The 26,464-nt window shown below is 49.9% G+C and overlaps 1 protein-coding gene across 10 annotated transcripts in view; it reads right to left on the bottom strand.

Moving 5' to 3' along the window:
• The window catches only part of ANKRD26 (ankyrin repeat domain 26), a 1,096,841-nt gene that overhangs the window by 241,063 nt on the left and 829,314 nt on the right, over positions 1-26,464 (bottom strand). For all 10 annotated transcript variants that reach the window (XM_078674324.1, XM_078674330.1, XM_078674326.1 and 7 more), the window contains one exon: positions 21,674-21,818. In XM_078674324.1, coding sequence (XP_078530450.1) covers positions 21,674-21,818 — 145 coding nt within the window. The remainder of the gene's footprint in view (positions 1-21,673; positions 21,819-26,464) is intronic.

The raw sequence follows: 26,464 nt of genomic DNA, 5'->3' as shown, positions 1-26,464 counted from the left end.
GAGAGGGAGGAGGAGAAGAGGAATGGTGGCAGCATAAGTGAAGAAGATGTTGAGATGTCCAGGGGTGGTAATTTGAACCTAAACTTCCCAAGGGCATAGTGCCGAAGTACACAGAGGGGGGTGACACGGACAGGTGGCTAGCAGCTTTTGAGAGGGCCCTTAAAATGAGTAGGGTCTACTCTAGGTATTGGGGTGCACTCCTGTGGGAGTTGATTCCAGTAGCTGGGAGGGATAGGCTCCTGACCCTGAAGGGAGAGGATGCAGAATCATACCTGCAGATGAAGGCATGCTTAGTCAAGAGATTTGGTCTGACTCTAGAACAGTACAGGGTGAAGTTTAGAGGCACCCAGAAATTGAGTTCAAAGTCTTAGGTAGACTTTCTGGACGTTTCAGTAAATGCACTGGATGGCTGGATTGTTGGTAACAAAGTTGACACATATGAGGGATTGTATAATTTGTTTTTGAAAGAACATATTTTTACTCATTGTGAAGAAGAGAAGTTACGCCAGTATCTAGTGGACTCTAAGCTGACAGACCCCAGAGAGTTGGGGGAATCAGCTGATGAGTGGGTGAGGACCGGGTTTCCATTCAGCACCATGGGAAGGACCAGAAGAGAGGAGGACAGGTCCCTTCCCAAGGAAAAGCTCAGGGAAATGAAGGTCAAAACCCTAAGGAGTCTTCCAAAGATCCACAAAAACCTGAACAAGGAGGGGGACCCGAGCCAACCCAAATTCAAAGGGAAGGAGTTTCAGGGAAAGCCTGGTAGGTTCTTTAATCCCTCAAAGGTGGGTAAGTGCTTACACTGTAACCAGCCAGGGCCTAAGCAGGGAGATGCTGCCTGCACCAAGAAGCTCACCCCTAAGGGACCATCCACAGGGATTGCCAGTGTCAGTGTAGGGGTGGACAGTGGTGCTCCCGAGAGGGGTAGTCAGGTGGTGCAAGCAACCTTAGTGTCCCTGGGAGGGAAAATATTGCCACCCTTGCTGCCTTACCTCCAAATATGGACAAGTATAGCCAGAGGCCTAAAGTGAATGGGACTGAGGTTGAGGCTATCAGAGACACTGGGGCTAGTGTAACTATGGTCCTGGATGAACTGGTGTCTCCAGAGAGGTTGTTACCTGGTGAGTTTCACCAGGTGATATATGCAGACAGCACTATCAAACTCCATCCTATAGCTGTGGTGGATTTGGAATGGGGACGTGTGGCAGGCCCTAGAAAGGTAGCTGTGTCTAAGGTGCTCCCAGACCAGTGTTAACTGGGCAATGATCTTGAAGCCTCTGTGTGGTCAGAGGTGGAGAGAGGACTCCATATGAAAATATGGGAGCTCCCTGAGTGGGTATCTGCTGTGACGAGGACACAGACTAGCCAGAAGGAAGGGGCTGGACACTTGGACCCTGCAACAAAGTGCCAAGCATCCAAGGACAAGGGTACTGGGCCTGGTGAGCCAGCCTTGGGAACTCTGGAAGTGCAGGAAGAAACTAACCCTGATGGGGAGGATCTGGCCTCTGAGGGTGGGGCTCCATCCCTGCCAGAGCTGTCAGATTTCGCAGACATGACAAGAGCAGGTGGGCCCTTCAGAGGGGAGTTCAGTCAGGGACAGCGTGACTATCCCACCCTTGGGGGCTTGAGGCGGATTGCTTCCAAGCAAGAGTAGGAGGATCACAATGGGTTTCACAAACTCTACTGAGAAGATGGACTGCTTCATACTGAGGCCAGAAACCTCAGGGAGGGGGCCAGCAGGAGGTTGGTGGTGCTCCAGAAGTACAGAGAGTTCATGCTGACTTTGGGTCATGATATCCGTTTGGCAGGTCAATTGGGACGGACAAAGACATGGAACCGGTTGGTGAACCATTTCTACTGGCCCCATATGTCTGAAAAGGAGTTACAGCTCCTGTGTCACCTGTCAGGCCAGTGGCAAGGCAGGGGGCAAGACAAAGGCTCCCCTAATACCACTGCCAGTGGTTGGGGTTCCTTTTTAAAAGGGTGGGGATGGGCATTGTTGGTCTCCTGGACCCCCCCTACTGCCTCAGGGAATAGGTATATCTTTGTGGTAGTGGGCCATGCCATTAGATACAAAGGAGCAATCCCTCTGAGAACCATTGATGCTCCTGCATTGGCTAGAGCACTGCTTGGTGTGTTCACCAGAGTGGGTTTCCCAAAAGAGGTGGTGTCAGATAGGGGCACAAACTTCCTGTCCAGCTATCTGACTGCTATGTGGTGTTAACTACAAGTTCATCACCCCCTATCACCCACAAGCAAATGGTCTTGCTGAGAGATCCAACAAAACCCTGAAGGGCCTGATAAATGGGTTGTTAGAGAAACTCAGGGATGTTCTCCCAAGCTTACTGTTTGACTACAGGGAGGTGCCACAGAAAGGGGTTGGTTTCAGTCCCTTGGAGTGGTGTTTGGACACCCTGTCAGGGGGCCATAGAGCCTGCTAAGAGAGTCTTTAGATAAGCCTCTTAAAGAAGCAAAGGACAATGTGCTAGACTATGTGCTAGGCCTGAGATTTAGGATGACAGAGTACATGTACAAGGCAAACAGGAAATTGGAGGCCAGCCTGGAGCTCATGAGGCACTGGTATGATCAAAAGGCTACTATGCCTGAGTATACTCCAGGACAATTGGTTTGGCTGTTGGAGCCTGTGGCTCCCAAGGCCCTCCATGACAAGTGGAGTGTGCCCTATCCAATCTTGGAAAAGAAGGGCGAGGTTACCTATTTGGTTGACCTTGGCACCCCCAGGAACCCTCAAAGGGTCCTGCATGTGAATAGATTGAAACCCCACCATGACAGGGCAGATATTACCATGTTATTGGTCACTGATGAGGGTGTGGAGGAGTGGAGGGAGTTGTACTCTCTCCCAAATTGACAGACCAGCAGGCGCAGAGGCTGTAAGCAAGTGCTGGAACAGTTTGCTGGTCCGTTCTCTTTGACCCCAGGCCTCACTGAGTGGTGTAGACAACCGTGATTTGCATACAGGTTGTTGTGGAGCGAGTCGAAGGGGTGTGTATCTATATATATATATATATATCCAAGCTCAAACCATTTCCCATGACGATATGTATCACGCACTCCAGGGGTAAGTGGCAAGATTTTATTTCAGCCCGCAAAGTTGTGCAACAGACGCGTTTCGGACACAAAGTCCTTGGTCAATGTTTACATGTTACGCCATCATTAGGGACCATCTCCCTAGCCTCTGCACCTGATGGAGTGGGTTGATTGGAGGCGCTTGAAGAAGAAGGATGGGGAGGGTTCCTAGTCAGTTCCCTGACCTCTGCTGCCGAATAATTGTTCGGGTGCTTCCTCTGCATATGTCTAATCATAGTGTGGTTCCCAAAAGAGTACTTCTTGTTTGGGTTCCCTCTTGACAGTTGTTCGCCACAGATGAGACAAGTCACCTTATCTACATTCACTTTTTTTGCACCCCTTGGCATCTTGTAAAACTCCCAAATAAAATGTTCCTTGGGTCTGTATGGGGGATTGTCCTCAGGCAGAAAGTGCCTCTTCTCCTCCTCCTCCTCCTCTTCGTCCTCCTCTTCTTCTTGACCACCAATGTGGTCTTGTGGTGGTCCTTGTGGTGGTGGTGGAGGTGGTGTTGGTGCAGATGCACCTGCAGCTGCTACTAGTGAAGCCATTTCTCACAGAATGAATGCAGGTCTTCTTCACTCAAACAACAAAGTGAGAATGAGGAAAAAAGGGGGGGGTCATTCATCATTTGGAAAACAAAACTGTTGTGAACCAATCAAAAGTGTTATTTTCAGTTCTCATGACCTGGGCTTTCTCATCATTTGGAAACCAAAAGTGTTCTGAACCAATCAAAAGTGTTATTTTCAGGTCACGTGACCCGACGCGCTTACGCTACGCGCCCGGCGGCGCTTACGTTGCGCGATCGTATGCGCTCGGGTGCGCTTACGCAGTGCGTCATATGATGCATCACGCGGCTACGCGATACGTCACGATGTTGTTTTCGTTCGCGGGAATAGCGCTAATGGGACGCTCACCGGTACGCGCCCCGGGGCGCGCCGAAGCACTGCGCTTACCGGTGAGCGCATCGGTACGCGCCCCGGGAGCGCTCCGGGGCAAAAAAAAAAAAAAAAAAAATACTATTACATAATTATACAATATAAAATTCGTTATAAAAAATATTACTTTTCATACCTATAGAGATTTGCTATTAAAAAACCATTGAAATTCACTGAAAAAACCATAGGTTTCACACCAGTTATAGTTAGGAATTAGCATTTAAAAAACCTATTAAATTCACTGAAAAAACCATAGGTTTCACACCAGTTATAATTAGTTGGAATTTTTTTTTTTTTTTTTTACATGTCATGAATGATGTAATATGGGACATCATCAGCAGTGCATTGCGGGCGCGCGAGTTATAGTGAGTCCAACTAACTAGAACGTGGGAATTTCAATGGTTTTATGTCAGTAAAATTTCCAGCTAACTATAACTGGTGTCAAACCTATGGTTTTTTCAGTGAATATATATATAATTTGACTAACACCTTCTTTAGGAAAAGCGATAACTCGAAGCCGCAATTTGTTCTGTTTATTCTGTTTATTCTTCAGATGTAAAAGAACTCACGGCAGAGCTCATAGAAGCTTGACTCCTCCAAAGATGGAGAAGAGCATGAGCAGCAGATCTTTGTGTCTCCACCTTTACCACTGATAATTAAGTAGCTGTCAAAGTTCAGGTGCATGTGACACTTTCAGCAGCAGCTTAAACAATACTACAAATCTCATAATACAATCTACTGTTTAATAAAAAAAGAAATCCATGAAATGCTAAAGGTGGAGAACATAAAGTAGCAATCAATCCAGTACGAAAGCAGTTTGCCTGCCTTGTCAACACCCAGTGCTGTTCCATGGCAATGGCCAGCTGCCTCCAGACCAAGAGAATTGTGCATGTCCAAACTTGTGGCAGCATTGTGTCAAGGATGGGAAACAAGTTTTAGAGGACACGTTTGTCAAAAGCAATTTAAGTAAACAGTAAAACGTTTATATACTTTGTTTGGTTTAGAGGTTAAGAGAGTTACTTGAACTTTTAGTGTAGAGTGTATTGTGTCTGTTGGATGGGTAAAGGGGATGTGTAGCAAGCATGCTTTCCTCCCACCGACCAGCGCATTCCTTGGCATGACACAAAACAGATGGCTGCAACTTCTCACTCCCACAGCACTTTGGAATTTATGGCAGTGTTAGGGTACACTCTGCTATTTCAAGAAAAACAAGAGGCTTATAAGCTTTACATAGGCACACAAACACAGAAAGCACATAAAAAATTAAAATAGCTTTAAAAAAGCTAAAATATGCTTCAAACAAAAGAAAGTAATAACTAAAAAAACAATGCACGCTGCCTTGCAGTTGTATACAGGAATCAAGCTTTACTGACGACACACAAACACAGAAAGCAACTAAATAATTGTATAGAGAAAGCAAATAAAGCTGCCACACTGCAAACAGACAAGAAAGAAATAATAAAAAATAGCTTTAATTAACCTATGCACGCTGCCTTGCAGTTGCACACAGAAAGCAAAATAATACACACGAAAAAAGGCTAGGCTTTTAGAAACACTTGCAGAAATCAAAGAAGAAATTGCGCCGGAAAAGAAACCTACAAGAAAAAAATGGTAAGGCTACAAGTAATTGGGCCAAGCGATTTAGGAGGGAACAACACACAAAAAGGAGGGACATTTACAAGAGAATAACCACATACAAGCAAGGATTTACAAATGACACTCGAATAACAAATAGGAAGCAGTGAGTGGCCTGTAAGCCCACAGTCTGTATTAAACATATCTTAAAGAGACAGTGTATGCGCTGTCTAGGCAAGACCTACAAAAGGACAACACACATGATAGATGCAAGTCATATGATGTCAAGTACTACCTGATGTTTAGACGCCTGCCTGCACAGTAAGAGATTGTCTCCTTCTCAATATGTAATGCTTTTGTTAGCGTTTTGTAGGGTAGTTTCAGGTATCATTGATCCTTTCAATTGCTCTCCTACCAATTTCCTCACACTAGAAAAAAAGGCCTTATTTCCTAAGAGAAGAATGGTAATGGAGTTGGTCTTCATGCCAAAACCCACCAGAGAGCCAGCCAATCAGGACTAAAATGTGGAAGTGCCATGAAGAAAGTCACATTGTAACCTTTGACCTCTGCCTGAGATCACATATGCAAATTCAACTACCTCACTGACAAACAAAATCAATAACAGTGAGTGGTGCATAGGCATTTATAGTTATATCTCTGTGGTTTAGATAAAGTGAATGATAAAAAACTAGTTACTTACCTGTACACTATGGTTCTCCAGTATTATCTTTCATAGATTCACATGATTGTATCTTGTTTCTTCCCCGTCGTCATGGTGGGAGTCTCACGGTAACAGAATGACTATAGAAGTATCATAGAGTAAAACACTGCAGGGGGGCGTGGCTTGGACGCCGACGGGGATGGCGGCGTGAGCTGGTAGCTCCGCGCCCGATCCCGGTTATTCTCCTGATAATTCTCCTGGTCGTTGCCTGTAACACAGCACCGGACGTTGGAACACCTGGGGCAGCTGTTGCGACCAGTTCTGAGTCGGAGGAGGGGTCCGCTGGGCGACGACATTCGACGGAGCTGATCGGGAGCCCGGTGGTGACGACAAAATGGCGGCGGTCCCCGGCAGCACAGGGAAACTCTAACTCGATGGCCCGTGACTGAGAGGGGGCACCAGGTCGAGATTCGGATTCTGACCGTGGCGCACTTGTTTTCTGGAGGTGTGCACCGGCGAGCGGATGGTGGGGGACCCCCCTGATGGCGGCGCTGCTGTGGACAGTTCGCTCCGTGTTGGAGGCCTAAGATGGCGGTTGGCGAAGTGACGCACTTGGAGGTGCACAGTGTCTGCCTCGCCATCTGAGGGGGGGTTTGCTCAGTGGAGTAGCTCCGAGCGTGGTATTTGACGACACACCCTTAGTGGAGGGGCCCCTGAGCAGGTACCGGCACCCAGAGGCCCGGGCCCCCCGAAGGGGCCACGGTGACGTCGCGACTGAGGAACGAAAGGCTTCGAGGGCCGTGGTGGCGGGGGTGCTGAAGCCGAAGCAGCAGCCCGACCGTAAGATGGGACGGGACGATGACCAAGGGGGCCCATGGGTCTCCCACGGACTCAACACAGGAACAGCGGCTCAATAAGCGCCTCGATGATATCCTGGAGGCTATAACCTCGACGAAGGAGTCGTTACACCAGGACATAGCACAGGTGGCGACGGGACTGGGGCTCCTGAAAGCGGACCATGCCAAACTGGTGGACAGGGTTATGGACACTGAGCTGTCCCTCCAAGACCTGAAGCCAGCTGTGGTCACGGCGGAACATAGGCTAAAGGATGTGCTGACCCGCCTGGAGGTCCTGGAACGGAAGGCCGAGGATGCCGAAAGTCGCAATCGGCGCAACAACGTCCGAGTGGTGGGCCTTCCGGAAAAATCAGAAGGTGGGGACATGGTGGAGTACCTGGAGAACTGGTTCAAGACTGTGGTCGCTCCGGAAGGCCTTTCTCCCTTCTTCACCTTGGAGAGAGCCCACCGGGTCCCGGCCAGGCCGCCTCTGCAGGGTGGACCTCCTAGACCGGTGGTGGCCAGAGTGTTGCATTTTAAGGACAGGGACCTGTTGATTCAGAGAGCTCGCTCGGCGGGACCCTTCCAGGTGGAGAATAGTATGGTTACGATATTCCCGGACTATGCTCAAGACGTTCAGAGGCGAAGGGCCTCCTACCTATCGGTGAAGAAAGAATTACGAGAAGAAGGCATTCAGTACTCTCTGCTCTTCCCGGCCAAATTGAGGGTTATTATGGACGGAACCACGCATTTTTTCCTCACTCCGGAGGAGGCCTGGACGTGGCTAGAAACGTACAGAGCTGGTACGGACCGCAGAGGGAGGGAAGAGTGGGAACGGCCGAAGCCGGTCCGGGTGCGAAAATCGCAGAGAATCCGCAGGCGAAATAGGGCGCTGCTGAAACAACAAACTGATATAATGGCCGCCGACAAGCGAGGAGCTCTGGTAGCGACAGCGGTGATCACAGGCTCCCAGAAAAGTGGATCAGCAATGGGGTCGGACTCTGAGGAAGCGGAGGAGAAGTCGGGTCCGGAACTTTCTGATTTGGACAGTGCGGGAGGCCCTGTGGTCACGCCTCAGATGGCGGTCGAGATCCTCGGGGAATGAACCTTTTGGAGCTGGATTTACTGGGACTAGGCCCTGCTGCAGCGGATATCCTGAGTACCCATTGGTGCTGGACTTCAGGTGACGCACTTTTATACGGGATGTCGGACTTGGAGTGAAAGCGGCGCATGCCGCCCGTTGGCCCAGACCCGCCTCTTATTGCCCTTAAGGCTTACTGTGGTGACTACCACAGATTAGGATTGTGTGTGTTGTTCAGGGGGTTTGGATGGGGACTGATGTGTTATTGGGTCCTGTTCTGGGGGGGGAGGACTGAGGGAGTTGTGTGGGGTGTTGTGTTTGGGGGTCAGTGCTGTTTGAGTGTGGGCGGGATGGCTGGTACTCTTGAGGTGCTGAAAGATGGTCATAATGGGGACTTCACCTGATTTGAAATGTCTAACATGGAACGTACGTGGCTTGCAGACTATGGCAAGGCGCCATAAGGTACATGCATACTTGGTGCGACGTGGCGTCCAGATTGCCCTGCTTCAGGAGACCCATCTCACCAAGTCGGAATGCAATGCCTTGCAGAAAAGATGGCATGGCCAAGTGTTTGGCACCGCATACTCTGCATTTGCTAGGGGGGTCTTGGTGTGGGTGCGGGCTGGAGTTACCTTCCAGGCTACGAACCAGGTCATAGATCCGGAGGGACGATTTGTGGCGGTGGAGGGCAGGTTATATGGTAGGGATGTGGTCCTTTGCAGTGTTTATGCCCCTAACTCGGAACAAGCCCGCTTTTTTGATAAATTGTCCGGTTCTCTGGCACATTTCCTGGCGGGACAGGTCCTATTAGGGGGCGACTTTAACTCGATTGCAGATCCACCCACCATTACATTCCTCCCCGGTCCATAGGCTGGCTACACAGAGGAGGGCGTGGCAGAATCAATGGGGCCTCATAGACGTTTGGAGAGGTCAACACCCTACTGATAGGGACTACTCCCACTTTTCCGCACTCCACGAGTTGCATGTTCGGATCGACTCGATCCTCTGTAACACTACAATAGCAGCCCTGGTGTCGCATTCGGAGTACTTGACCAGGACCATATCTGATCACAACCCCCAGTTGGTGCACATCAAATGGCAACGTGTTCGAACCGTGATTCCCACTTAGAGGTTGCGGCCCGAAACTTTAGAAGACGGGGCTTTTAGTTCTGACCTCCGAGCGGGCATCGAGGGTTATTTTGCCGTCAACGATGGGACCGCCACCACCAGGACTTTAGAATTGGACGCGTTCAAGGTGGTGGTCAGAGGACTGTGCATAGGAAAGTACTCCGGTGTACGGACGAGCCTTCTAGCTGACGTGGACAAGGCGGAGGGGGCACTGCGGGACCTAGAACGCCGGCGACCAGAACATCCGGCCCTGCACCCACAACTGTTGGAGGCGAGGGAACGAATGGCTGTGGAGACTGAACGTCCGAGGTGTTATGACTACCGGTTATATCTGACGAAAGCTCATGTGGAGGGTGATAAGGTGGGAACGCTGCTGGCGAAATTGGCCAACCCGATTCCCAGGGGCTGCCCGATCCTGAGTATACGTGATGAGTCGGGTGGGATGGTCTACTCCCAAACGGCGGTTCTTTCCCGCTTTCTCAATTACTACACGACTCTTTATAGTAGCCAGCTGGAGGTGGGGATCCCCGAGATAGAGGATTATCTTGCAGAGATCCAACTCCCGACACTGACTGAGGATAGTGCTAAGGATCTAGGTAGCGCAATAACGCTTCCTGAAATAAGGGGTGCGATCAAGCAGATGGCCCGGAATAAAACACCGGGTGTGGATGGCCTTCCAGTGGAATTTTATGCTCACTATGTTGATGTCCTGGCACCTAGACTGCTGGTGGTGTATTCCGAGGCGCTCGAACTGGGATACTTACCTCAGTCGATGAGAGAGGCTCTGATAATTCCACTCTTAAAGCCGGGTAAGGAGGACGTCGAAGTGACCTCCTATAGGCCATTGTCCATGCTAACGGTGGACTATAAAATTCTGAGCCGCATTCTGGCTACTAGACTCTTGCCCCACATGACCACGCTGGTCCATCCCGATCAGGCTGGGTTTATCCCGACCAGAAATACATCGATCAACATCCGCCGCCTTGTGCGCGTATTGGATAGTTCATGGGACCCGGACCGGATGCCAGCAGTATTGTCTGTAGATATCGAGAAAGCTTTTGATAGCTTAGAGTGGAGCTATCTCGACAAAGTGCTGGAGAAATACGGTCTGGGTGAACACTTTGGACGCTGGACGAGAGTCCTCTACTCCTCGGCGTCTGCCAGGGTGCAGCTGGGCTCGGTGATCTCTTCTGACTATCCGGTAGGGAGAGGCACGAGGCAGGGATGTTCTCTTTCCCCGCTGTTGTTCGCACTGGCGATGGAACCCTTGGCGGCCCGGGCTAGAACAGGAAGGGCCTATGCCGGAGTGCTAAGCGGAGGGTCTCCACAGTACATCTCACTCTATGCGGATGACTTGCTGGTGTTCCTAGAGGACACGGCTATGGCCCTGGATGGGGCGACTGAGTTGTTGTCGCTTTTTGGGAGGCTATCCGGCCTTCGGGTGAACTGGAGCAAGACCTGCCTCTTTCCCTTGCGGGAGGACGCGCCCAGACCGCAGCTGGCCCGGAACATTATCTGGGAACCTTCGTGCTTTACCTATCTGGGGGTCCGCATTTACCACGGTGTCGATAACCTGCTGGACGGGAATGTGGGGCGTTGTATACGGGCCTTGAGAGGCTGTATGGCGTTCTGGGCGACCCTTCCCCTTTCGATACAAGGCAGGGCGGCGCTGCTGAAGATGGTGGCCTTGCCCAGGCTGCTTTATTATTTCCGCACGCTGCCGCTGTGGATCCCACAGAGGGTCTTTAGGGAGTTACGCACCATGACAATAGACTTCCTGTGGGGACATGGCCGACGCCGTGTGGCTCTGACCACGCTCCAGAGACCAAGAGCGGAGGGTGGCCTGGCGGTGCCTAATTTTGAGCTCTACTATTTGGCGGCGCAGTTGCAGATCCTCACTCAGAACGTGGCAAGAGTTTTCAGAGGCCCTGCCCAGGCCGGAGGGGAGGGGGTGCAAAGACATGTACTATCTTATATAGTGATGCAGCAGAGGCTCGAGTTGCGCGCTCTGAAGCTGGAGGAACGTACCCTACGTTTGTGCTGGAACAGGAGCCAGAGGCGAGTGGGGGTAGCCCACCCATACGCTCCTGAAATCCCGTTGGGTATGTTGACGGCACTACCGCATGGTGGGGACTGGTCCCTGCTCCTGGATTGGGAGGAGCTGGGTCTCCACATGGTGGGCGACCTTTATGCCGATGGTGAATTGTTGCCTTTCCGGGTGGTGCAGGACCTCTTTGGTGTCCCGGATGGTGGTTTTCTCCTTCATGCGGCTGTGACGACGGCGATCCGTAAACACTGGCAGATGGGACAAGTGGAGCCTGGCACGACTGCAGCCTGCCAATATGTGGTGATGGCAGCGGGCACTTATAAGGCGATCACTTGTCTCCACTCCCAGATGTTGGCCGAGGGCTTGGAACCACTTACGGTCTTAAAGTTGAAATGGGAGGACAGCCTTGGTAAGCCGATACCTGACACGGTGTGGGGCCACATACTACGGAGGACGTGGAAGGGGAGCAGAAATGCCCGGTTTCAGCTGGTACACTTTTTTGTAGTGCATAGAGCCTACCTTACCCCGGGGAAGATTAGGAGACACTTCCAGGTCCTTGACGCTGTATGCCCTAGATGCATGGCGCCTGCTGTAGAGTTCGATCATATGTTGTGGAGCTGCCCGCAGTTGGGAACTTATTGGTTCGAGGTGGGGGAGCTGCTTCAGGCAATCACTGAGCGCCAACTGGAGTTTGATATGGCCACCTGTTTACTGCTTTGGTTTCCCCACATGGCTAAAACAAAGATCACTAGTAAATTTATTGACTTGGGGCTCATATTGGCACAGAGGGAAATCACCTGGCACTGGAAGTCGAGGGAGGGCCCGTCCAGTAGGAGGTGGACGAACAAATTACTGAAATGGGCCCAGGGAGAGAGTACAGTCAGGTTTCAGCAGGCCACTAGGACATCCAATGAGAAGAGCATGGAGATGGCGAGGGCATGGGAAGGGCTGGTGCAGGCGCTGAAAGATCATTTGCTAGAGGATGAGAATGACGATGAGTAACCACATGAGGGTTCCATGAGACACAACTAGATATACTGATGACCAGATCTCTTTGGATCATAAATGCATATATTGAAATAAAGCCCACACCAGCAGCGATACTGACGGGGGGTGGAGGGCGGGAAACTGTTTTTTTTTTTGTAGCAGTACGATTGTTGGGCTGGATGAGTGTGGGGATGGAGAAAAGCAGATAATGGTTCAAGTGACTTCCTGAGGACGGAGATTTTCCAGGCTTTCTTTCTCCTGATTTTTGTTTCTTCTAGACATTGTGTGGCTACCGCCGCCCGACCTCCGGGTTGTGGGCTGAACGGCTGTGTTATGTTCTCTACGTCCTCTGATGATGGTCACCACAGAATGTCGTGATATTGAAATGTAAGCTTGTATTCCCCACGAATCTGCAATAAAAATATATTTAAAAAAAAAAAATAGAGTAAAACACTGCATAGAAAGTCCCATAGGGGACCATAATATTTGCACCAAAACTCAGCCAATCAGCTGCCAGCCCTGACATCACACTCCCCAGCAGATCCATCATACCTCAGATATCCAGCCCGAGTGAGAGCCAAGGAAATATCCAGAGATAAGAGGTCTACCTGAGTAACGGGGAGGTGGGAGGGCCGCATGTGAATCTATGAAAAATAATACTGGAGAACCATAGTGTACAGGTAAGTAACTAGTTTTTTCTCAAGTATTGAAGCTTTCATAGATTCACATGCTTGTATCAGAATAGCGAGCAGTACTTATTATAAGGAGTGTTGCTCAGGATAGAACCTCACAGCCTTTGTGGGCTCTGCTCCTATTTTCATATAATAACAATCATAACAATATAATATTTCCAAAATGTTACACAAAGAATGTCCATTGACCAGACCGAATGTAAATAAAGCAAGAGCATGACCTTGAAATACATGCAAACATATATATATATATATATATATATATATATATATATATAATAACGTTTATATACTCTAGAACAGTACCCTATTGAAATAAATGTCGTAGAACTGCTTCTCCCACTGCCGCGTCATTTCGCCATGCTGTATCTAGACAATAGTGTCTAGTAAAAGTGTGCACATTCTTCCACGTTGCTGCTCTGCAAATGTCTGGCAGCGACACTCATGCAAATAGGGCCGTAGAAGTTGCCATCTTTCTGGTGGAATGTGCATGTACTCTGGATTGAAGAGGATTACCGGCTTTGTCATGGCACAGAGAGATAGCCGAAGAAATCCATCTAGAAATACTAGATCTGGAAAGTGCCAAACCTTTTCTTGGACCAGAAAATGCTAAAAAAAAAAACCAGTTTTTTCTGAATTACTTTGTTCTGTCAATGAAGAACTTTAGACAACTTTTGATGTGTAGAGAATGTAGAGATTGTTCCGCAGACAACAAAGGATCTTTAAAATATGTAGGTAACACCACAGGTTCGTTGAGATGAAATATGGAGGGAACCTTAGGAATGAACTTCGGGTTTGTCCTCAAGATAACCTTGTCAGGACGAAATTGGAGGAAAGGTTCAGAAATCAAGAAAGCCTGAATTTCGCTTACTCTCCTTGCTGAAGTGAGAGCTAAAAGTAAGGCTGTCTTCCATGAGAGAAACTGTAAATCCGCTTTATGTATCGGTTCAAAAGGAGACTACATGAGCTGTGCCAGAACCGTATTAAGCTGCCATGAGACTGTTGGACGGTGAACTCGGGGAAACGTTCTGAAAAGTCCCTTGAGAAATTCTTTTATCACTCTTTGAGACCAGAGAGATGGACGGTTAGGATCTCTCCTATATCCGGAGATAGCTGCCAAATGTACCTTTCTAGAAGCATGTAAAAGATTTGCTTTATCCAAATGCAAAAGATAAGGCAGAATTTGTTCTGAAGAGATATTAAAGGGATGAAGATTTTGGGAAGCGCACCATTGACAAAACCTCCTCCACTTTTGCCGAATAGGTCTTGTTTGTAGAGATTGTCCGTGATTTGGAGAGAATATCTCGGCATTCCTGAGAAATATTCAAAGATTGAAATTCATGCTCATGAGGTTCCATGCCGATAAATTGAGCGATTTCACATTTGGATGGAGAATTTGACCTTTGTTCATGGAAATCAGGTTCTGAGAAAATGGGAACTGAATCCTGGGTGCCACTGACAGCTTGAGGAGATTGGAGAACCAAGCTTGTCTCGGCCATGCTGGAGCTATGATAATTAAATGGCACAGTTCCCATTTCATTTTGCGAATCACTTTTGAAATTAGAGGGAATGGAGGGAAGGCATATGCGAACATCCCTGTCCAACACATTCGAAGTGTATTGCCCCACGATCCTGTCTGATAGAATCTGCTTGCGAAGTGCTTGCATTTTGAGTTGTGAACCGTCGCGAAAAGATCCAGTGATGGGGTCCCCCATAAGCGAAAGACTGGGAGAAGTTGATGTTGATGTAATTCCCACTCGTCAGAAACATTTGGAGATCTGCTGAGGGCATCTGCTCTTATGTTGTTCACCCCCGGAATGTGCTGAACTTGCAGCGAGATATTGTGGAGTAGCAACCACCTCCAAATTTCTTGCGCTTGTATTGAGAAAAGTTCCGACCTTGTACCCCCTTGTTTTAGTAGGTAAAACATGATAGTCATACTGTCGGTCCTGACCAGAACCGTGGAACCTCTGATCCTGGGTAGAAACGCCTGTAATCCCAAGAACACTGCCTTTAACTCTAGTAGGTTGATGTGAAGATGAATTTCTCCTTCTGACCAGTGACCTTGTATTTCTAATTCTTGGAGATGTGCCCCCCAACCTTGCAGAGATGTGTCTGTCATCATTACATAACTTTAACGCTGTTTTCTGATTGTCCACCATGACAGGGCCTTCTTTATCTGAGGAGAGATCGACACTCGGTCTTCGAAGGATCCTTGAGATTGAATCCACATTTTGTCCAGAAGCTCTTGAAGAGGCTTCATGCGAGCCTGCAATTGGGAAGCAAGGGGATACAAGAAGACATCATCCCCAATAGTGACTTGTAGATTCTCACCTAAGTGAACTTTCTTGTTTGAAGATGAGAAGCCAGATTTATTATCTTTTGTACGCGTTCCTCTGATGGATTAGCTTGCGCTTCTCTTGTGCGGAGCATGGCTCCCAGAAACTGAAGAGATTGCGATGGGATAAGACATGACTTTTCCAGATTGACTCTTACATCCAGACGACTGAAGAGATCCATGCAACACTGCAGAGAGAGCTGTGTTTCCTGAAGCGAAGCACCTTTTATGAGCCAGTCGTCTAGATATGGGAAGACTTGGAGACCTTGAAGCCTTAAGTGAGCTGCCACTGGCGCCATACACTTCGTAAAAACCCTTGGGGCCGATTTCAGACCGAATGGCAAGACTTTGAATTGGTAGTGGTGCCCGCCACCATGAAGCCTAGGAATTTTCTATGATTTACTTGGATTGGGATGTGAAAATATGCATCTAAGAGGTCCAGGGATGCCAAGTAGTCTCCTCTGCAGAGAAGAAGGAGAATTTCCTGAAGGGATAACATGCGAAAAGATATCTTTTTGATGAATTTGTTCAAACTTCTCAGGTTCATTACCTGTCTCCATTTCCCCGTACGTTTTTTCTTTATTAGAAAGAAATGCGAATAAAAGCCTTTCTCCCGTTGAAGACGTGGCACTTCTTCTATTGCCTCCTTTTGCAAGAGAGATAAAATTTCCGCTTTGAGAGCGGACACATGCTGTTGCTTTCTGAGAATAGGAGGTTGATTTAGAGGCTTCTGTATAAATTCCAGGGTATGGCCCTGATGAATTATGTCCAATACCCATTTGTCTGTTGTAACAGACTTCCATTCTTGATAAAATAGAGCCAGATAATGGTTGTTGGAGCTTGAACAAGTGGCTGGCGCTGTGTTTTAGTCACTATCTTCTAGCAGGCTGTTGAGACTTGCCTCTTGCCTTAGATTTTCCTTTTGACTGTTGCTGATACGAGGTACCTGGGGATCGAAACTGCTGTCCACTTGAAAACTGGCGATACCCCTGCTGATTGTAAGGCTGATATCTGCCAGATTGATATGGATGTCTTTGAGAATACTGTCCTCTCGACCCCCTCTTTCGAAAGGACTGAAACCTGCCCTGTTGCAGAGAGCCCAATGCACGCGCTGTGTTGGTGTCAGCCTTGTTGCCTTGAAGGGCCTCAGCGATGTGCTTTCCGAACATATTTTCTCAGTCGAACGGCATATCAATAATCTTCGCTTGGACTTCTGGTCTAAACGAAGTGGCTTTAAGCCATCCCTGTCTTCGCATGGCCACCGCTACTGCCATTTGATGAAATGGAAGAGAAGACATATCCATTGCTATATCTATAGACTCAGATGCCGCTCTGTAACCATTCTGGATTATGGCGGCGATTCCTTTAGCATTCTTGCTTTTCTAGTGATACGCTTTAGCATTCATTGTTCGCCTTTTTTCTCCATCATTCTTTTTTTGGAGCTCCCTTTTTTCAAACTCTGTCTCCCAGGATAGTTTTCTTGACGATCGGTGGGTGCTCTTTATCGCTGTATGTGTTTGCTGCAACTGAGTTCTCTGTGTATGCTCCTTCCTTTGATTATGAGCCTGGACTCTCTGGATGACTGTCCTTGGTCCCTTTGCATCCCCTGATTGAAGTTAGCAGGGTCTGGTGATTCAGTAGACCAATGCGACCACTGCAGGGGCCCGTTGTCGACCTCATGGTCACAGATTAAAATCCTGGTGGGTCTACTCAGCCTTTCATCTATCTGAGGTTGATAAAATGTGTACTATTGAGATGGGTAACAATAAACATCTGTTATTCAGCACCAAGATGTCTACAGGTGAGCGTGCGCTTTACAAATATACGTTATGTTATGGACTATTGCCCCTGGTCCTTTTGTATCCCCCAATTGTAGGTTGCATCCCCTTTTGGGGCTGCCTCTTTTTCTGGTTCTATACTGTCACTGCCGTGTTGCTTTCTACTCTCTATGGGCTTTCCATAGTCCTTCTTGGAGGTCAGTCCCTCGGTGAACATCTTACTTCACCTATCATTTTTTGGATCGCTTAGTCACTTCTAGCTTGTAAACCGGCTTCTCCTATTTGGGGATCTTTGGTGAGGTTGGTTCGCAGCCCCTCTTCTAAGGATGGTATTGCTTGGGTATTTGATTCTAAAGTACGAGTTACTTACCTTCGGTGATGAGACGATTCTAGCCGCAGATTCCTTCACGTAGAATTATCCCCCATGGATCCGGAAACTTTTTTGCCACAGCATCCCTGCATGCCGGGGGCGGGGCGACATCACGCGACTCGGCCCAGGCGTCGTCCACGTACGTGACGTCAGCGAGGTCACATAAGACCTGCCCTGGCGCGCCTGCGTCAGTTTTCTTCTGAGAACTTTTCCGCACCAAAACGAAGAACCACCAGATAAAAAACTGTGGAAGCATGGGAACAGTATGTGAAGAGCAAAAAAATTGGAAAGAAACGGTGACTAACAACACCACACAGAGTAGTGTCAACACCGCAGAACCCAAAGGCAGGGAAAGAAGAAAGAACAAGCAGAACCTGCGCAGCAACCTTGCCAGCACATAGACAGCCTCCCACCTCCGTGCCCCAGAGGCAAGGAACATGCATAAAAGTCATTGTACACATAGTAACCCACCACCCCCATCCCGAGCAAGGAAGGGGACTAGTCCCAAGACAGACAGGGACAACAAACCTCCAAACCACCCCAACATAGAGGGCAACCACCCACAAGGGACAAGGGCAAGACATGGCCAGATGACCCTTAATCATAGGATAGCAATGGGAGGGGAGGGAGGACAGGGGTAGAAAACAATCCCCCCCCAAAGCTGGAGTAGCCAAACAGCAGGGCACCAGAGCACCGGAACCCCATCCTCCAAAGAACCAACGGAGGAATGAACCGCCCCCAGATGGAACCACCCGTCCAGAACAAGAAAGGCACTCACAGGAGACACAGCCCCCGCCGGGAGGCGAGTACCTTAGACCAACCCATGGGTCCTCGCAAAATAGGGGAGGAAGGGCGGGCCCTGAAGGAATCTGCGGCTAGAATCGTCTTCACCAGATACATCATTACCGAAGGTAAGTAACTCGTACATCTGATAGAGAGTACAAGCTGCAGATTCCTTCGTCTATAATAGATACCCTAGCAATACCCCCTCGGAAGGAGGGTCTGCGAAAGGACCCCAGAAACCAATACAGAACAGAGGGCCCCACAGGGGACCAGATCTGTGGACCAGGTAGAACCTCGCCCCTGCCAGACAATGGGAACCCCCACAAGCAGAACCACACCGACCCCAAGAGGAGGGAGAAGAAGGCCGAAAAGGCCCGTACACTCACAGCAGAGGAATCAAGGGCAAGGCCGGAGAGGCCGAATCACCCCACTCCCCTATAAGAGAACATTGCTTCAGCTCAATGCCAAGACAGGAAGAGAAGAAGAGAGGAAGAAGAAGCCTAGAGGACCCAAGGAAGCGAGGGAAAAGAAGGCGAACCCACTCCAGACAGAGAGCAACCTGCCAGCCAGAACAGCGTCAACAGTCAAAAGCCGCCAGAAGCAAGAAGAACAGCCGGAGGCCCCAGGAAGGCCAAGTAAGCGTGCCTGGCAAGGGAGAACACAGGATCATCCCAGACCTCAGAACAGAAGCAGGGAGAGGAGGAGTTGCCCGGGCACACCACTACGAGAGGTCGCGCACACAACCTCAAGAAGCAAAAGCAACCTACATAAACGCCATGGAGAACAGACACCCGAAGGCGACCAGAACCCCCTAGCAGAGCGCAAGCCATCTGACAGCTACCACTACCCCACATAGGGTAAGTTAAGTCCCAAAATATGGGAACCCTCTTTGGAAGAACTTCCGCAGCAGAGGAAAAACAAAAGAGCCATGGGGAAAAAAACACCCCCGCGAAAGGCTTGACAAGCAGCCCAAGCAAAGCAGAAGGCCTAATCTCAGGGCCAAGTCTGCGCAACAATTCCGGCAGAGCACACAAGGGTTGTCCAGCAGCCAATAATGCCAAAGTCCCAAGGAAGGACGCAAATGGCCAAAAAACACACTCTACAGCCAGAACAACCAGCCTAAGAAGGCCCAGAATCAGCCCAACTCAGGAGTCACTGAAGAGGAGACGGAGGAGGATAAGGCAGAGGAGGAGGCGGACGGAGCACCGCCAAGAGCCTTTGGATGGCGGAGTTGGCCGGGGCATTGAACAACAGGTTGCCATCAAACAGAAGGTCGATGAGTCACTCCCGAATATTCTCAGGCGACGGAGAGCGACTGAGGAAGCCATGGCCCGGCCCAGCACCTCTGCCGGGCCAGAGCGGAGAGGAGAATAAACGCTGCAAGGTCCCGGCCATCCAACGCATGATGCCGTAAGTCCATCTGACCAGTCTCCTGGGACACTGCGGATCCCTGAGACTCAGCCGAGTCCCACAAACAGGAGGAGGCCCTAGTCAGAACACACAAGGTGTTAAGGGCCCGCAGGGCATCGCTGATCGAGGCGAACATGTTGCACCCCCAAGAGTCCAGCCAGCGGGCCTCCTGGGATGGCAGAGTCAACAGTGGTGGCAGGGAGGGAGGTGCCGGTGCAGAAGATGCTGAGGCACCGGGTCCCCTGAGGCAGGACGCCTCCAAGCCCCTGTCAAGGAAGAAAGGAGTGAACCTTCAAAGGGAAGTAAGATTTCCCTCCCACCACAGCCCTGGTGGAGGACCTCCAAGAGATGGTCCGCTGGAAAGTGAGCCACCGGGTCACCCATGCGCAGGATGCCCACAGCCGTGGACACAGCGTGAGCGAAGGCCGCACCCGCCTTCTTAGGGCCCCGTGGTGGAGAAAGCAGCTCCTCCGTGGGCGACAGCTGCAAACTAAGGCGGCCGTCCCCGAGGCCAAGCAAGATGGCCAAGGGCCAGACCTGGAAGTCAAAGGGAGCCGAAGAATGAGGGGCCTGCTGCTCTTCTGACGAACACCTCTGCCTCAGGAAGGGCGGGGAACCGCCCTTCGATGTCGGCGAAAAAGACACCACACAGCGGCCAGTCTCCGGAGAGGATGACACCAACATACAGCCTGCCTCCGGAGAAGAGGGAGCGTCTGAAGACGAATCCGCTGTACGACCCTTGCGCGGAGCCGTAGGGTCCGCCGCCTGAGGCAGGATGCCAGCACCATCCGGCGGCACCGGACAAGGTTCCTCCAAGTTACCCCGCACCGGAGACCGGAGTGGAGCTCGAGCCGAACCGGCTCCGGAACGACGCCGACCCGACCCCTGCCCAAGGTAGACACCTACGTGGGGGAACGAGACGGGCCCGAAGAGTGACACGAAGCCCCCGCGGCCCAGAATGAGGCGGAGATCGCCTGGCAACCCATGTGGCGGTGCCAGAGACGATGCAGCCTCCGACTCACCCTCCGACGAGGCAGCCCCTGTGGGGAGAGGCGAGAGAGGCCCGGAAAAGGGATGAGGGGTCCCCACCTAGCCTCGACCTGCAATGTATAACTCCAGGTAGAGGCAAGAGTCTTTGTTGTAAGATGGAAAGAGTTGATCATTCTCTGTACAGCCATGATCTTTATTAGGCATAACATGCCCACTGGAGTCAGAGCCAAAGGCTCTTCTATCACGGCAAATCTCTGGGCCCCGGGAAGGGGCTGCATCAAGGGCTCGTTATCAAAATAGGCCTTAACTTTCGCTTTTGATAGTCGAATGAAATTAACTGACTTCAGGCGCTTCAAGCCTCAACAAATATTTATTATAACAAGCAGTGAATTTCGCATCCTTGGCTGTGCATTTGATGGACTTTTTATCATTTGACATGAGGCCAACTTTTTAACTTGTATCTGGCACCTTTCGGCAGCAGGTGCTTTCAACCAGCATGCCTAAAATCAGTTCAATATTAATAACAAGGATTACAGATAATGCATGTGCAACTGTGGAACCTGACTTAAATCACTTGGTGTAAGCAAAACACACAAACCACACAGAACCTCGAAAAGCTTTCAAAAGTTCCTGTACAACAAAATGGGAGGATTCAAAATCGTTTCATCCTTAATGCAGTGTGATAAAGTAATTTGCACTGATTTTAAGATATCCTTTACTTAAATACAGATCTTGAAAATGTTTGAAAAAGATCTTGCCTGTCGATTTTCTACCAAAAGAAACATATTCATTGCAATATAGAAAATTTGTCATCTGTATATTAACAATATTTGTATTTCAGCGTACTGCAATAGAAAACCTTTTAATAGAACTGTATTAAAAATATGGTCACTAAATATATTAGAGCCAAATGCCGAACTGATACAATCACTTAGTAACATCCAACAAGATGAGAAAGTATATAGGAAATGTTACCTTTGCCTTTAGCCGAGTCATTTGGTTTTCTGCTTCATAGTGGTTATTCTTTAGTTCCCCAGAAACAGTATTGAATTGTGATCCTACTTCTCCATTTTCATGTTCTTTTAGTTTTTTCTTAGCTGATTTTAACAGTTTTTTCATTCTGAAAATGAAATGCATTATAAACAGCTCCAAGAGTTTGTTTGTCAAATTTGGATACACGTAAGTAAAAAATGTCAGGTGTGTGTGTGATTGTGTGAGTCTCTCTTTCTCTCTCGTAGGGTTGGCCTCCATCCCAATATATATTAAGGGGAAGGGGCTAGGCAGCCCCGACCACAACCCTTAATTGGCACTGGGGACCCAATCCCATGGGGCCAGTTCCAATAAAAAAGGAGAGGGGGCGGCATGTAGCCTCCCTCCCCAAGCCTTCTAGGGCATGTTCACCTCATCACCTTTTGCCCCATTCTAAGGGGATGGGAGCCTGCAGGTTCCCCTCGCTGAGCCTTATTAGGCCCTGGGGGCTGCGCCCCCGAGGCAGAGTTATTAATAAAGGGTAGTGGGCACGCAGCCCACTTCCCTGAGCCCAGGGCCGAAATGTAAATGAAAGGAGAGGGGGCCCACAAAGCCCCTCTCCCTGAGTCTTTACATAGGCCCAAGGACCCCATCTCCCGGGCTGTGCCTTATTTAAAAGGGGAGGGGACCCACGCGCACCCCCTCCCTGAACCGTATTATGCCTCGGGGACCCCATCCCAGGGGCCAAAGATAATAAAAAAGGGAAGGAAGGGCCGCACACCCCATCTCTTTGAGCCATTTCAGGCTCCGGGGACTCCATCCCCCGTGCCAATCTTTTTTTTTTTTTAAAGGTTAAAAGTGTGTGTGTGAGGGGAGGAGGAGGCTCCCTTGTCTCAGCCTATATTGACCATGGGAACCCTGGGCTTTCATGGTTCCATGCCCGCATCAGTGCAGGCAGGAAAACAGAACAGCGGTCTTCGCTGCAGAAGCATTTTTAAAGCTCCCACTGGCAGGAAGCAGGCTTGTTTCCTTGCCTGCAGTAGGTCGGGCAGGTAACTTCTGTGTACCGTGCTGCATCCCGCTCCTCCGCCAGGGCTTGGGCGAGCCGTGCCTGGGCCTCCTCCGGACACTGTGGCAGCATGTCCGCAACCGTATCCCACAGAGAGTGGGTGTAACGGCCCAAAAGGCAGGTGGTGTTGACAGACCGCAGCCCCAAACTCAGAGAGGAGAACAGTTTCTTCCCAAACTGATCATACCTTTTGGATTCCCGATCCGGAGGAGCGGTCGGGAATGTGGTCTGGGACGTAGAGGCCTGGATCACCAGGCTCTCGGGGGTGAGGTGAACAGACAGAAAGCAGGGGTTGCCCGAAGCCGGGCGGTGGCGTCGGGCCACGTTCCGATCCACAGGGAGGCCTGTAGAGGGGTTGGACCAGGTGCCCATCAGAACGTCCGTGAGGGCCTCATTAAACGGCAGTAGAGGTTCCGAGGAGCTTGCCTGCGGTTTGAGCACCTCAGTGAGGAGGTTAGTTCTCACAGCCGCGACTAGGAGCTCAAGAGCCAAGGCCTTGGCTGCCCTCTTCAACACCACGCTATATCTAGCCCCCTCCTCCGAAGCCACGGAGGGAGGAGAGACGAATCCAGTGTCGGGCGAAGTGCCAGACCACTGGCCTCCCCCAGCTCTTCTGCGCAGTCATAGCTCAACTGGCACTACTGTGCCAGAGGGTCCTCAGACCCCTCCCAGTCCTCCTTGTCATCCATCTCCTGGTAAACAGTCAAAAATGATGGAGCCTGGTCGTAGGTGAATTGCTCACCCATCGACGCCGGAGACGGCGCCGAGTGGTGCCGCTCCGGCGTCGCACCCGAACCGGGGCTGAAACCAGGGCTGGTGCCGTCCGAAGACAGCACCGGGAGCGACACCCTCGGGGTCGGCGCCAGCGGAAGAGTTGTGAGGTCGATTGGCGACGACCTAGATCCAGGCCTGGATCCTGTGGGGCCCTGCGGCGTCGGGACTGGAGTCGATGACGGCGGCGGGGCCGAAGCCCTTGACGGCGCCAGGATCGGAGCTGTCGGCCCGCTTGGGCTCCCAGTCGGACCCGTGGGGCCCGAAGGTGCCTCGGCAGGTTCCGACGGAAGGAAGTGCGACCTCATGGCCGTGAGGAAAGCACTGATCTCCTCTGGCGTCGCGTGCAGCCCAGGGACCGGCGGGTATGGAGCTGGACGCGGTGCCTGCAGCTCCGGCGGAGCCGCCCGTACCCCAGGCCGCGTCACGCGAGCGTCGAGGGGAGTTGGAAGAGCGATGATGCTTCATCAACTTCTTTTTCGAGTGCCTCAACTCAACTGAGGACTTGGAGCCCGACAAGTGGTGGTGACTCGACTGCCGGATCTCGAGCAGCTTACAGGCCCGCTCTCGTCTAGCCTTCGAGGTCCAGGCCCGGCAGCTGGGGCACGACTTGTCATCATGGTCGGCCCGAGGCAGTAAAGGCACCGGCGATGGGGGCAGGTCACCGACATCAGGCAGTGATAGGCCTCGCAAGGTTTAAACCTTGGCATCCCTATCGGCGCCGCGAGTCAAGAATCGACTCGAAAAGTGATCAAAAGAAATCAAAAAAGTTATTAAAAAAATGACTAGAGTACTGCTCTTACCGGATCTGCGCTTGCTTGCGCAGAAAAAAGAAGAACTGACGTCAGCGTGCGAGAGCGGCATCTAAGTACTCGGACGACGTCATCCCGGCGATCACGACGACGGAAGCGGAGCCGCAGACGATGCCTACCGACGCGCAGGGGTACTGCTGACGAAAACTGACGCCTGGGGATATTCTAAGGTAAGGAATCTAACACTAACCTGTTTGTGAGGGCTTTGATGTCTTCAGGAGAGGAGACTTTGAAGTATAATTGGGTGTCATCAACATACATGTGATAGTAGATGTTGGATGAGCTCAGAATTGCCGCTTATAGCTCCATGAACAGGTTATAGGGAGTGGGTGAGAAAGAGGAACCCTGTGGGTCCCCTAAGGTGACATGCATAGATTTAGACATGGATTGTTTAAACATGATTTTGTTAGATCTGTTTTGAAGAAAGGAGGTGAACCAGTTTAGGACAGTCCCTGAGAGTCCCACCCTGCATTCCAGTAATTTTAGTAGAAACTTGATCTTAACCGTATCATTGTTCATTTGTTTTGGTCCAACAATTTTAGTTTATCGTCCACTATATGTGTAAGAACCAATTTGGTGCTGGGCCCTGGTCGCAAGCCACCTTGGAATTGGTCAAGAAGACGGAATTTCTCTATGTGGTTACAGAGTTGGACGTGTACTCATTTTTCAAGGAGCTTCGCCAGGATTGGATTACTAGAGATGGGGCGGAAGTTATTTAGGTCTGTGTGATCAGTCATTTTTTTTTAGAATAGAGGTGACCTGCCCAGCCTTCAGGCAATCGGGGATTTTGCCTTGAAGTAGAGCGGCATTAACGATCTTGGTACAAAGTGGGAGAATAGAAAGTTTGATCTCATTGAAGAAGCTGGGGGGTAATGGTTTGTTGCAATGGTTTGAGGATTTCTGATCTACTACAGTTTTTATAATGCCATTTTCTTCAATGGTTTTGAAGGACTCCCACAAAGCATTATTTTAGAGGATGTGCTCTGGTAGACTTGGGGGTACCACAACCCGGGCTGGAGTGAAAGGCTAGGAGACAGTGCTTCAGAGCCCTCTGCAAATCAGATATATTTTATGTCTTTTCAAGGAAGAAGGAGGCAACTTCTTCACAATTTGGTTGCAGGCTCTTGGATAGGCCAGTTAATTGAAGCCTAATGAGCTCAAATAGCTTTTTTGGTCTTTTTTTTTTGCTCGATCTAGTGGGTTTCTGCAGAAATTAGCTTTTGAGTTCCTAATGCCGTAATAAATATGAGTTCCTAAGTGATCTCAAATCCTTGAGGTGTTCAAGAGAAGGTGAGGATCTCTACTTTTGTTCAGCTAGTCTTAAGATATGTCTTTCAGTTCAGGCTACCATTTGGAGTTCCAACAACAAAGAATTTACAGAGTTCCCCGGACAAAGTCAACTAAATGACTAACGTGAACCTCTCTCTCATATTGAGTTCAACAGAAAAAAGTGAATGTTGTGAACCCTTTACGGAATTTGGTGATGCCTCACACAGGTCACCGGTTGGACGACTATTGTCATCCCACCCGGCGATCGTCCAGCGTCATCATCGGTATCCTGCCCCTGCGACAGACTGGCGGTGCAATGCCTGTCGGGCAGCACCGGATGCTGCACTTTGGCGGGGTTCTTTTATTCCTTAGCCAAAGGGTGTGTGAGTGTGAGGGGCCTAAAAAAGTGCAATAGTGAGCGTGAGTGTGGTCTAAAAAAAGTCAGTGGAGTCCATGGGGAAAAGAATTTAATAGTATGGCTCACTGCTTTATTAAAAGGAACGATAAGGGGTATTGAGGCGGGACAATTAAAGTAATCGTGCCTCATTCAACCCTTAGTGAACGTGTGGTCAACATGTTTCTTGCCGCTCAGGCAATTCATCAGGACCAAAAAGAAGCTCATATAATTGCTGACAGATCCCTCAGTGATCAGAGGAATCAAGTATACGACCTGGAGTGTGTCGTAGGGACAATCCTTCGTCCAGTCCCTCCCAAGAGCTAGGCAAGGAAAAGGAGAAAGAGTGTTATCAGAGATATAATTAGAAATGTGTCTATGTTCCCCTAGCTATCGTTAAATTAAAACCAATAACATGCTGGTGATGCATATCGGGGTGTAGATGGGTTTGTGAAGACCCCATCATGGAGACACTTTTGAGT

The sequence above is a fragment of the Lissotriton helveticus genome, chromosome 1_1 (genome assembly GCF_964261635.1).
Source record: "Lissotriton helveticus chromosome 1_1, aLisHel1.1, whole genome shotgun sequence".
Lineage (NCBI taxonomy): Eukaryota > Metazoa > Chordata > Amphibia > Caudata > Salamandridae > Lissotriton > Lissotriton helveticus.
This window is presented reverse-complemented; position numbering and strand designations above follow the sequence as displayed.